Below are 13167 nucleotides of genomic sequence, written 5' to 3'. Positions count from 1 at the left end.
GAAGGAAGACTTTGGGTGTCAGTTTCACAGACCAACCTGTGAAAGAACAGAATATTTGAGGGGCAAGGTGGGGGTGTGAGCAAGGACATTGATCTGTTTTTTCAGTGGGCTGAGAGCTGAACTGTTCCCATATTCTGTATGGCTGACCTATTGGCAGGCAACAAAGCAAGCAACAAAGCAACACCAGCTTGTGCTGTTCTTCCCAGTTGGGCCTGCTACCATGTGGCCAGGCCCAGTTTTGCTGCTGCACTTGGGCCCTGAGAGGCAGCCCCTTTCTGCAGCAATTCTCCCTGGCACCAGGCACCCACTGGGGCAGGAACAAGCCATATTTCCTTCCATAATATTTGGGATCGACCTCTTAATATTTCTACTGTGAGGAGAATTATTTCAGATGCTGAGTGTCCAGATCAGTTAGCATGTGTAATCTCTGTGAGTCAATGTCGAGCTTCTTTGCATGCTTAAGTGCAGCCTTCACCTACTCTGTTGTTTTGTGCTCATATTAAGGACAGAATAGTAGAAAATCCATAGTGAAACTAAGGGAAATACAGAAGCACAAAGTTCTTCTCTTGGCTCATATAGTAATATCCCTTTGGATTCATATCTCAAGTAGATTGATTTCTACATCTATGTTAATTTTGTCATTGAATCTGTAAGTCATACACTAGAGGATTAGATAAATGTGTATTCTAGTTGGCTGTATGTTCTGGTGAGTTACAGGAACTTTCTGCATCAGAAAAACACTGCCCTGCTTATGCTAAATAGTGATTCATAGCATTTCTATTCTGGCTGCTTTACACCAAAAGGAAAAAAAAACAACAACAAAAAAGCAACTTGTTAGAAAGTGGAGAAAAGGAAAAGAATCCACACACATCCACAATATACCAAGGGCTGGAAAAAGTAAGAAAATATTTGTTTTATCCAGGTCAACCTTGTGTGTTTGGCTTTAAACAAGGCTAATCACCAATGAAAAAATTGTTTCTTGATGTTGGAATAATTGTAAATGTGGGCCACTATGAGCAGAATTTGTTGCAGTAAAGTTTAGTTATGGTTTACTCTTCTCAGCTCTGTGTCTGAAGCAAGCAAGGGCTTTGTTCTTTAACAGAAAAAAACAGAAGTAAAGCCAGTGACTGCCTTTGTTTTATCACCCACACAGGTCTTGTCCCAGCACACCAGTCCTCAGAAACTTCCTAATTTTAAATGAGCAGATTATGGTTTGTTAGACCAGACTAGAGAAGGTATTGTGTATCTGACCACTAGATTGCAGTAACTGGGACAAATGTTGCTGATGTATGGCATGTTTTTTTCATAGAATCATAGAATCCTTAGAGTTGGAAGGGATTTCTGAAGGCCATCGTCCAGCTCCCCTGCAATGAGCAGGGGCACCACAACTCCATGAGGGTGCCCAGGGCCTGATCCTGAATAACCTGGAAAGTCTCCATGGATGGGGCATCAGCCACATCTCTGGGCAACCTCTTCCAGTGCCTCACCATTCTCACTGTGAAACATTTTTTCCATATATATAACCTAAATCTCCCCTCTTTGAACTTGAAACCCTGGTCCTATCACCACAGACCCTGCTAAAGAGTCTGTTCCCTTCTTTCCTTGAGTTTCCCTTTAGATACTGAAAGGCTGCTCTCACCTTGCAGCCTTCTCTTCTCCAGTATGTACAGCTTCAGTTCTCTCAGCCTGTTCTTGTAAGGGAGGTGTTCCATCTCTTGGGTCATTTTTGTGGCCCTCCTCTGGACTAGCTCCAACAGGTCCATGTCTCTTCTGTACCGAGGACTCCACATCTGGATGCAGTAGTCCAGATGAGGCCTTACCAGAACTGAGAGGATGGGCAAGATCACCTCCCTTGCCCTGCTGGCTGCACTCCTTTTGATGTAGCCCAGGGTACAATTGGCTTTCTTGGCTGCAAGGGCACGTTACTGGCTCATGACCAGCTTGCCATGGACCAGCACCCTCAGGTCTTTTTTTGGCAGGGCTGTGCTCAATCCTTTTATCTGCCAGCTTGTATTGGTAGTGGAGGTTACATTTGGGTTTGTTGAGCATCATGAGGTTTACCAGGGCGCTCTGCTCAAGCCTGTTTAGGTGCCTCTGGACAATCATCCTGTCTCTCAGGTGTTTGGTTGATCATTTTACTTGTGCTCTTGATTCGTCCTCTACTAAAGTTTCTTTCCCACTAGGATATCCACTAATGGTCTATATGTGTACATTTTCCATTCGATATGCTACAGCACTTAGCTCTAAAAATTACCTGAGTACTTTATTATTGAGGCACAAAATCTCAGTAATGTCAGTATTCGTCTGAGATAAGCAGTAACAGTTCTGTTAGACTTATCTGAACCTTTATAACACGTGAAGCATTGTTACTCTGACATAGAAATAATATGAATTTGAATTACCTGAAATACATGAGCATGTCATCTGTAAACCCTGAGATGTAAGAGACTTACTCAGGTTGCTACTAGAGTATAAAAGAGCAAATTTTGCTAAGATCCAACATGCCAGACTTCATCTTGTCATGGCATCCCTAACCAGTGAACTATAGTGTAGCATGTATAAAAATGTGTTTCAAAATATAAACTTGAGAAAGCTGGTGTAGTATACTCAGGAGAACATTTCTCTTGACAACAGGGAAATGTATTTGTCTAAAACTTTTAAGATGAGCTGTGCAGTAGACAGCCTATCCTGAAAGCACATAGATTACTCATTCTAGATGCTGAGATAAAAGAGTGATCTAAAATTCCATTTTGTTTGGCAATAGAAATGAAAACACTATCTTATGCTTAGGCTGGGGTAATATCAGAAGTAAGCGAACATACAGAACATTCAGGTATTGAGTCTTGTTCAGGGATGACTGGGAGAGTCTTCAGTGTTGGAAATTCCAGGCTCCATTAGCTTGCTTCTTGCTTTGGGCAGAAAATACTGCTCTGGGATGAAAGAGTCCCCAACCCTGGAGATATTTAAAGAATGTTTAGACATCGTGTTGAGGGACGTGGTTTAGAGAGAACTATTGGTAATAGGCAGACAGTTGGACTGGATGATCTTGTAGGTCTATTCCAACCTTGGTGATTCTGTGATTCCTCCAAGAAAAAGATGGGAAAGCAGCTGTTCAAAAGCAGGGGGTGGGTAAAGCCTGTCAAGCGTATTAAATTGTCCCCAGCGTTTAAGAACATTGTGCTTGTGGCTTCATGTTTACTTCCCAGAACCAAGAAAAGTCTAAGCATGCAAGATGGTTTATGAGACATTTGTTTTGGAAGTTATTTGTCGAGGGGTCTCCTTGTTCTCATCCCTGAGGAGGGTTGAGTATCGACCTGTGGTGATTCAGAGATCTGAAGTAGCAGCCCAGTAGGCCTTTGGAGCTGCCTGTGATGCTGCCTGGATTTAGATAATTGGTATTCTAGACATTTTATTTAAATGCAGACAGTTGGGAATTGCAAGTTTGTGCATATAAAACATAAAGGCCTAAGAGCAGCTTTGTGTTCTGTTGTGTTATATGCTGGCCGTGTGAAGTCTTCATTATAGTCAGTCTGCTTTGACTTTTCCTTGGAAAAGCCACTCTTTGAAATAGCAGGAGAAATTGGAAAGGTTTTAGTTCCTTAGCACGTGTGCTGCAGAATATTTAGTGCTTCAACTTTTCAGTCTATAATTTCTTAATTGCTTAGAGACACAGCATAGTCCTGGTACAGCAAACTAATAACATATGATTGCCCTAACTTTTGTTCTGCTACACAACAGTTTATGTTTCCCTGCTGGGTGTTAATTATTTTTTCCTCAGATTTCAGAAGACACTCTGTCAGTCTGATGGGACAGGGCCAAAAATTTCAGCCTCAAGCTGGGAGGTCTATACAAAGGATTGAATTCTGAACTGTAAATTTAAAATTAATTTCATGTAGAAAGACAAATGTATTGTGGATGAACTTCTACTGTAGTCTTTCTAGCAACGATGTCTCTAATTTCAGAAAGTAAATCAGTCTTGGCTGCTGCTAACTGTGTGCTTTGTTCATGCTTTGTGACACTCTAACACAGGCTGCCATTAAACTAATTATTGCCCAGAAAGAGGAAGAAAATATGGAGTAGAAGACAAAGAGATCGATCCAGAGTTCCTCTTGAACTCACTATGATTCTTTCTATTGATTCTGATGAGATTTTGGGTCACAGTTTTGGCTCTTAAAAATTCTGTAGCTGTTAGAACAGTAACAACAAACTTAATACTTGTACTGTTATGTTATTCAGTATCATGATTTTAAAAGACTCTTATTTGCATTTGGTCATAGAAGACAACAGTTTGATTTCTTTTGTTGTTATTTTTGTCTTGATGCTAAGGTTTTCCCTGGGTGGGAGAAAAAAATCTTTCTGAAAGTTTAAAATAAGAAACCACTAGGAGCTTTACCTGAGTATAACAATGTAAAGTTGTTTTGCTTCAGTGTCTTGTATGATTTTTTCATTTTAACTTTTTTTTTGTAAAGAATTTTATCTTATTAGATGAAATTCCTCCTTTCGTGAGTTTAGTTTCTATGCACGTTGTTAATATTTTAGCTAAAACGTTTCTAGGAAACCCGCTGATGTTCAGAATGTTGCTTTTCTGTTACCTACAGGTACTATTGGATACAATCAAAGAAACAGGATAGATACTCTTATGTATCTTCTAGCCTATCCACAAAAGCCAATGGTAAAAACAAAAACAATTGAATTGATAGATTTTGAGAAACTGCCTGCTGGGCAGAATGCCACAGTTGCTGTCATGAGCTACAGTGGTTATGACATTGAAGATGCTCTTGTCCTAAACAAAGCTTCTTTGGACAGAGGTAAGAACCACCAGTTGCTTCCCACTTCTCCACTGTGCGCTGCAATACCTACTTTAATAACCTTGTTGTCTCATGGTGTTATCATATAATACATTTTATTGCTCTTAGAAACAGTTCATCTTCAAAACTGCTTTGAGTGCTTTTGTTTTGTGTGTGCACAGTGACTGTAATTCTATGGTTGTAATAGTTGGATGAAGTTTTAAATATGTGAATAAACTCTTGAGTGTGAATATTATAAGAACCTATGACTAGCTTTTGACCTCAAGTAAAAACGGATGGTCTCTTTGAAAATATTTAGCTTGCAAAAAATAAAAATAAAATAAGGTATTGTATAAAACACCTGTGGTACTTGCTTTCTAGATGGTTGGCTGAGCCTTTCATCAGTACTGACAGAGGTCTCATCATTTTTGTCAGTGATGAAAGCAATAGATAAAAACCAGATTTTTGCGTGTATTCAGCAAGTGAGTGTAATGCATGGTATTTTGTGTCACTGTGATCTTGGTGCTCTGAGGGCACAGTAGCAGTATTGCTTGTTTTCTGAGGGAAAATAATAGTATTGCCTCATATAAAATAATATTTATTCTGAGATATAAGTTCATTTCTTGCTTCCTTTAAGAGTAAAAAAGTAAAATCAATGCACTGCAGTGTCTTTCAATGTACGTAAGCACCGAATAGGATCTAACAGTGTGAAATCTGTATTTGTCCTATTCTGGCCTGTGTCACCCTCTCCACCAATCTCAGTGCTTTATGTTAATGCTGCTGGGGTATAGAAGAGAGCTCCCTGAAAATTTGGTGTCTCCTCTCTCTCCTCAGTAAATTCCCTTGAGAGGAGATGTAATGCTGTGTGATCAAATCGGTTTTAGTTTCGGGTGGCCAAAATCAGTTTCTTCCATGACTTTATTCCCCCCACACACTGTTCCTCCTAGTTGCTAGGCAGCAATAATAGTATTCTTAGCCATGTATCTTTGGCATTAATGTCTGACGTGTTTAATTTATGCCTCCTTTTCTAAAACAACAACAGGCATGATTTAAAAGTGAATGTTTTCTTTTCTGGTAGACTGGTAGCATTTACAGGGAGAGCTGTGGTGCCTGACAGGAGTTACTTGACATAATCTAATAATATGGGTGTACTGTATGTGGCCACAGCCATCTTTCAAATGGACTGAAATAACATAGGATTGTTAGAAAGCACTGCTCTTGGCTGTCTGTAACTCTTAAGTGTGATGGAAGTGTTTAGAAGTGTTGCTACTTGCTGCACCTAGAGAGAGACATCTAGAGATGCTACTTCTCTCATCTAAATGAGCCAACTCTATTTACATGTAATTATATTTATATTCATGTGTATGTTTGTGTGCATACATAGAAATTATATGTAATTCATAGTTCTTGAAACTGGAAGAAAGTGGAATGATGTACAAAACACTCACTTACTGCTTTCCCGGTAAGCTTGCCTTTGTCAGCCACAAGCACAGGTAAAAGTTTGAGTTCCTTAAGCCCACCAAAAGGAAGTGGGGGTGTTCTTATCCTGTTTAAACATCTCCTCCTATGGTATTGTCTCTGTGTGGATCACCAAAGATAAGAAAAATGGTGTGTGTGAGTGTGTGTGTGCGTAGAAGTATAGAAGGGGTTGGCACAACTTTACAGTTGTTTTGTAGTCATGTGTTTAAAAAATAATAGCATGTATGATCTGATTTTACTGCTAGGTGTCTGTGCGATGGTAGGTATGCATATTCACGATGATGAATAATCTGTTAAAAATACGTTATTTCATAGCTTAGCATGTGTTTCAACACATGTCATACTGTGTCGTATTTTAGGTTTTGGAAGGTGTCTCGTGTATAAGAATGCCAAGTGTACACTGAAGCGTTACACAAATCAGACCTTCGACAAAGTAATGGGTCCGATGTTGGATGCAGCAACTCGCAAACCAATCTGGCGTCATGAAATTTTAGATGCTGATGGTATCTGCTCCCCTGGTACGTCAGACTGCACGTTTAGTCATGGCACCTACTGAATCTGAAGTAGATGTTAACACTCTACACTCTGCTAATATTTCTTGTGCACCTTGTTTTATTCTTAATGTACTTTTTTTCTTGTAGTAGACGATACTATAGTGGAAAATTTTGAAATGTTGGTTTGTGAAAACGATATGGTACCTGACATTGTGGATGTGTTGGTTGGTTGGTTTTTTGATGAGGGGAGATGGGAAAGAGAGGTTTTTGTTTAAGTAGAAGAGTTTATACGATGAGTCCGTAACAGCAAATCTATGGAAAGGTTAGAAGTAGTACTCTTCTTACTGCCAAAATGGCAGACCTTTAATATTGTAGTTCTTTACTGCTTCCAGGGAAGACTCAGGCTGGATGTTAGGAAATACTACTTTTCTGAAAGAGTAGTCAGACACTGGAATGGGCTGCACAGGGAGGCGGTGGATTCACTGACTCTGGAGGTATTCAAGGAACGTTTAAGATGTTGTGTTGAGGAACATGGTTTAGTGAGAACTATTGGCAATAGGTGGACGGTTGGACTGGATGATCTTGTAGGTCTTTTCTAACCTTGTTGATTCTGTGATTCTATGAATATTCAATAAAATAACACGACCTACTTCCTGGAGATGTTACTTACTGTTTATCTTCCAGCATACCTTATTCTATAGCTTCAAAAGTATTTAGGTAGCCAGATACATTTTTAATAGTTTTCTTTTCTGTTTGATGTAGGTGAAAAAGTAGAAAATAAGCAAGTCCTTGTGAACAAATCAATGCCAACAGTGACCCAGACACCTCTGGAAGGAAGCAGCGTGCCACAGCAGCCACAGTACAAAGATGTGCCTGTTATGTATGTTGCATCTTAAGTTTCTACTTGGGGAAGGTAGCATAAAGGCAAGGTACCCCTGTGCAAGAATTATCTTGGAAGTGTGTATAGAGAGGAATCAGTGAGTTGTTTCCCAGGAGAATCAAGGAAGAAGTGATGACACTGGGAGCAGGGAGTGGAGTCACACATGGCTTAAGCAACATAGAAACAGGAGAGAAGCAGAATGGGTGGAGGGCTGAGAATATATGTCTGCTTAGTGAGGGAGTGCAGAGGGCTGGGAACATATGTATGCTTAGTGAGGGAGAGCATTTCCTCCATGCAGACTCTCAGAAAACACTGACTGCTGCTGAACCCTCACTTTGCTGGGTAGGAGTTCAGAAGATGGAGGCCTTCCTATCTCAGAGGCTGATGTTCACTGATGGTCAGCCCATTCTGGCCACTCCAAGCAGATGGCCTTTACCAAGGCACCAAATGTATAGGAAAGGAGAGTTAAGATCTTTTTCCTTTAATGTCCTGAAAGATCAGGAGAGTTCTAAGGTGAAAACTTTGTAGTAAAACATTTTAATTAGAATGCACGAAGGGTTTTTTTTACTATTGAGTCAGGAATAACCTTGGTACATTGGTAAATTACCAGGAGACTAAGGCAAACAATAGTTGTCCTGGTCAGAAAGGCAGAAATAGCCATGCTGCACTTCTTTGTGATTTGTAACCGATAGAGAGCTGAGAATGTACTCCTACAAGATACTGATGAAGAAGTGATATAACAGGATAATTATCTAGATAGAGCTATGCACACAGGGCTCTAAGTTTAGGTCTCGTAGTTCAACTATCTCAGCTACTGGAAAAACAGACAAAATGATCTCCTACATAAGGTATTAATATGTGATATAACCTCATTCTGTAATTTATCTCCATGTCTTCTGCTGCATAAACTCAGGTGATACTTGCAAAGTTCATCTCTTTCTGTATCCCATACTGTGTTCTGCCCAGGATTCGTTTCTATACCTGTATGTGATATTATGCCTTCATTTTGTTCTTAAATTATATATACATTATATATATAATGTGTAATGTGTATATAATAATTATATACATTATATATGGCCCCATTAATACTGCACTTCAGCCAGAAACTTAACAATAAACAGGTATTTGTTTTTAACTTCTTTTGTTCGTAAATATAGATCTCATATTTTATCTTCTTTCACTAGCTATAAAGGTGCAACTGATTCTTATATTGAAAAAGTAATGATTTCATCAAATGCAGAGGATGCTTTCTTGATCAAAATGTTGTTGAGGCAAACGAGGCGTCCAGAAATTGGGGATAAATTTAGCAGCCGGCATGGGCAGAAAGGTAAGCTATTTATTCAATAAAAATAAATGCATGTTGAGTATTCCCACCACATACATGCATCGTGCATGTTTCTATTGATTGATTTGGATCTTTGATGATTGCGGTGGTAGATGAATTCCTTATTGGTTGTCTGTCTAATGTAGCTATTATGTTTCTGGAAGTGAAGGAGAAATTGGCAAACAAAACTGTTGACATATGAACCTGGAAAGTAGGATAGATGTCCTTTTTGAATAAGAGCAGGATTTTGTTTTTCTAAATGTGAATTTGATTTTAGATAGACTTGTCAATGTGTTATCAAGAAAGACAGTAAAGGAAAGAGTGAGAAGACATGAACAGAAAAGACTAGAGATAGGATGTGATCTGGGGCACCTCTTGATCTTCAAACTGAGATGATGATCTCCAGTGTTGAAAATTAAATATAAAATGAAAGTTAGAAGCCTGTTTCCCTATCTGTTGAAGATAACAGTGAACTCCCTTTGACATTAATGTCAATAAAACATGTCTTGGAATATCCTCTCTGGATCTCCAAGTGCTGGGGGTGCACGGGAGGAGCGTCATGAAAGAAGTGACTGAAAACAGTGTAACTGTAAATGATCTACAAACATGTTTTGTTCCCTGTGGTCTCAATATGGGACTGATTTTGTCTATTAGTCAATTTTTTCATGTGTGCACATGGAAAATCTAGAAATTTAGAAATCTAGCATGACCTCTTGCCCCGCTATGTGTGCTGTACTAAACCTGTGACTTGAATGTTGTATTCTCAGTACTTATTTATATCCTACTTTGGTTTAAAAGCATTGTTTAGTCTCACTGAGATCATTGCATCTGATGTGAGACTAAGCAATGGGGAAGGAAAGAAGTTGGTATTACCAAATCCTTTCCATTGCGGCGCATACGCTTCTCTCCTGTTACTGGACAAATGTGATACTACCTTAAACAACAAAATCTATACTTCCCTAGTTTTATTTCTGAGGAACTGGAACCTCAGCATTCAATGTTAACATACCAACTTCTGTCTAAGAGGTCTGTGTGGAAGGGAGAGGGAAGTAACTGAGGAAATAATGGAGGACTCTCTAGATTTGAAACACCTGTGTGTTATTGGAGCAGAACTGGAGAAATGTGGGCAGTAGAGTCAAGCAGCAGAGAGTGCAACATCTGTATGAAGACTCGAGCCAGTGTAATGGGGTGAAACTGCAATGGGTGTCAGCACAACATAGATGGTATCAAGTTCTTTTAAATGGAATCTTCTTCAGCACTATTCTGTGCATGTGTGATTGAAGGGAGTGTGAAGAGCAGCTAGTTACAAATAACCCCAGACACTGGTGAGAATTCATGTTTGAAGTGCTCCATGCCACTGTTTGCTACTTCATTTACATATAAAGTCCATTCTGATTTTCTTAAGCTGTGTAAGTATGTAAGTGTGAATGACAGTAGGGTGGCCTGGTGTAATGACAGTGAAAGGCTGCACCCCTGCCATGAGGTACCAGGCTAACCGTAGTAATCCTCGAGTCTGTAGTCCCCCAATTTGGTGATTAGGACATATACCTAGGGCATACTTGACAATTTAAAGAGGTTAAGTGGGTACAAAATGCAGTCATTAGTCATAAAGCCTGTTGTTAGCAAATACGTTACCTCACGTTCTTTATATTTTCTATGGAGTACAGCATGCAGGCTTTCTCAGGGACTTCTAACTCTCTCCATGACCATCCTTACCTTAACAGTGGTGTAGATGTCTTCCCATAGGCTCATAACTTCACTACTCTAACCTCTATTCTAAAGAAGTCCTATTGGTTGTTCTGCTGTTGTAAGAAATGGAGACCCTTCTAATGAACGTTGAAATATTTATCCTAATTGTATTTTCAGGATGGCTATCAATCTAAAAACAGAAGTGATTTCCACTGTTTCCTCAAGTGTCTGAGGAAAAGATCCCTATGGGAGGCTTCAAAAAAGTAAAGAAGCAGCAATGCATTCTTGGCTTTCCCTTTAAAATCCTGTCCAGTTCTTGCTCGACAGCCATATAGGGTAATTTCTGTAAATGAGAAGGAAGATCATTAGCTTAAGAGATAAACTGAAAGACTTGAGCAGTTGGGATAGTTCAGCTACTCCATTCCTTTCTTTCTCCTTCATAAAGATTTCTTGTGGAATTTGTTTGAAATAGTTTTAAAATCTAAGACACAAAGGAGGCATGTCATACTTTAAGCTTACGACTGTTTTATAGCAAAGCCCATTTCTTCATACCTTTTTTGGACTTCATCTAATTGGCTTATTCTCCTTATAGACATAATGTGGCATTTTAGCTTCACGTGACAATTTTTCTTATTAAAATAAAAAAAAATGGTATGTTATAGTAAAGAAGCTACTAGGTTAATCATGACAAATATTTATCTTGCATGAAAAAAGTTAGCAGGTATTGTTATCTCCTGGCTTGGGCTGTTGAAGTGCATCTAATTGAAATAGTTGAACAACATTAAAATGGAACTGTTTGCCATACATCTCCAAAAACCAAGAAGAAGAATTCTCTACAAATTGAGATTCATTGGAGGGCAAGAAGGGGAAGAATGATGGAAGGACTGGATATAGTGTTAGGTGGCAGAGGGCCTTCCATACCACTGAATGTACATAAGGCATCTCCCAGTATAGAGAGACTTAGTTTAGAGGTCTTGAAGGAGAGCCGTCTCACTGGGTATTCTTGCAACTTGTCAAACTCTGATATTTGTGGTCAAATGCATACGCTGTAATCACAGTACTTTAATCATAGTGTTTTCCTTAAAATCTCAAAAAGATAGTGTTAATAATATATATATATTTTTCCCCCATCAGGTTAGAATGACTGACGTGCCGTGTATCCGTGTTTTAGGCCAACAGCATCAGTTATTCAGAATGCCAGATATCCCTTTCCACTCAATGGGGCCGTAAGAGTGGGAACACTGCAACAGTTGTGTTACAGATTTTGCAGGCATGTCCTTGTTAGCTGTCTGGTACATCAATCTGTAATCATCTCTTGTGATCTGCAGAGTTGGCATGTTCTAAATTGTTATATCCTACTGGGATGTATACCCTTACCGGTAGCAGACTTTACAGTTTATTGTCTTGTAGTACTTCAAAAGAAAAAAAATGTTACAAAGAGTGGTGGAAAGGAGAAATGTGCTTGGGGAGAAGATAAATATGTTAGATACGTAGAAATACTGATAAGAACGCTGAAGGTTGCTGTTTTGCAACTTCAGCATACAGTGAGGAACTGGATACTGTCATTAATGGTAGATTACAGGCAACAAAAGCTATGAAGAGGGGGGAAATCTCCTGTGCTAGCTGTTAAAATTATAGCTGGTATTGTCCTTCTTTCTCTGACACTGAATCAGAGAACGATTTGTTGTAGCAGAAGAATACAAGCAACTGTGAAACAGAAATCATGGTACTAATGGTTTAATGCTTTATGTTGAGAGAATTTTTAATTAGCCCTGAATTTGTTCTCTCTTAGTCTGAATGCAGCTGATTACCTCTTCAGGTTCAGTTCGTGAGTGTTAGTTTTAAGCCCATCATAGAGCCATTTAAACAAGTACCTCAGTTTAGCAAGGAGAGAAAGCAAATTTCTGTCCTTTTTCTATTGTCAGTATTTTTATTTTCTAGAGAGAGTGTGTGAAGATGAGATTTGATTTCGTGATATTGTGGGCATAGTTTTAAAATAATTGTATATGGGCAAATTACAAGATTGCTCAAAGCTTTTTTCAGTGTTTTTTCACTATTCTAAATTGATTTGTATTCTAAAGGTATACTTTGTCACTTGGGCAGAAGGAAGCAGAGTAACAGAATTGGAAAGTGCCTGGTATACAACAGATTAAATCTCACAAACCAGCTTTAGCCTTTTGTTACAGAAGAGCCTTTCATTAAATATGCATGTAGACTTGGTAGGCCCCTGTAATAATTTAGATCTATGCCACTGCATCTGTATTTGCTACTTGCTTTGTGTCGTCTCCCATGTCAACACTGTATGGGCAAGGGTCACCACTTCCTGGTCTGTCCACTCTTTTCATCCAAGTCCATGCTTTAAGTGCACTTCTGCCAAACTGCCTGGAAAATACTCTCCTTCCCTTTGAGACTCGTCAACAAAGTACACGAGAAGGAGGAAAGTTAGGCTGTCACGTTGTGTTCTGAAACCCACCAGCAAGTATTCTGTGCTATCTCAGTATTTGTCTTCAA

General features: G+C 39.2%; 1 protein-coding gene across 1 annotated transcript in view; it reads left to right on the top strand.

The window, feature by feature from the left end:
• Nucleotides 1–13167, top strand: part of POLR3B (RNA polymerase III subunit B) — a 69587-nt gene that overhangs the window by 38077 nt on the left and 18343 nt on the right. Inside the window, exons 20-23 of the mRNA XM_065743073.1 lie at nucleotides 4599–4808; nucleotides 6626–6784; nucleotides 7523–7640; nucleotides 8828–8970. Of these exons, the coding sequence (XP_065599145.1) occupies nucleotides 4599–4808; nucleotides 6626–6784; nucleotides 7523–7640; nucleotides 8828–8970 (630 nt within the window). The remainder of the gene's footprint in view (nucleotides 1–4598; nucleotides 4809–6625; nucleotides 6785–7522; nucleotides 7641–8827; nucleotides 8971–13167) is intronic.

Source organism: Cyrtonyx montezumae, unplaced genomic scaffold, assembly GCF_038088225.1.
Source record: "Cyrtonyx montezumae isolate F1298 unplaced genomic scaffold, pur_monq_1.0 scaffold_3, whole genome shotgun sequence".
Classification (NCBI taxonomy): domain Eukaryota; kingdom Metazoa; phylum Chordata; class Aves; order Galliformes; family Odontophoridae; genus Cyrtonyx; species Cyrtonyx montezumae.
Note: the sequence above shows the minus strand (reverse complement) of the source record. Positions and strands in the feature narration are given on the sequence as shown.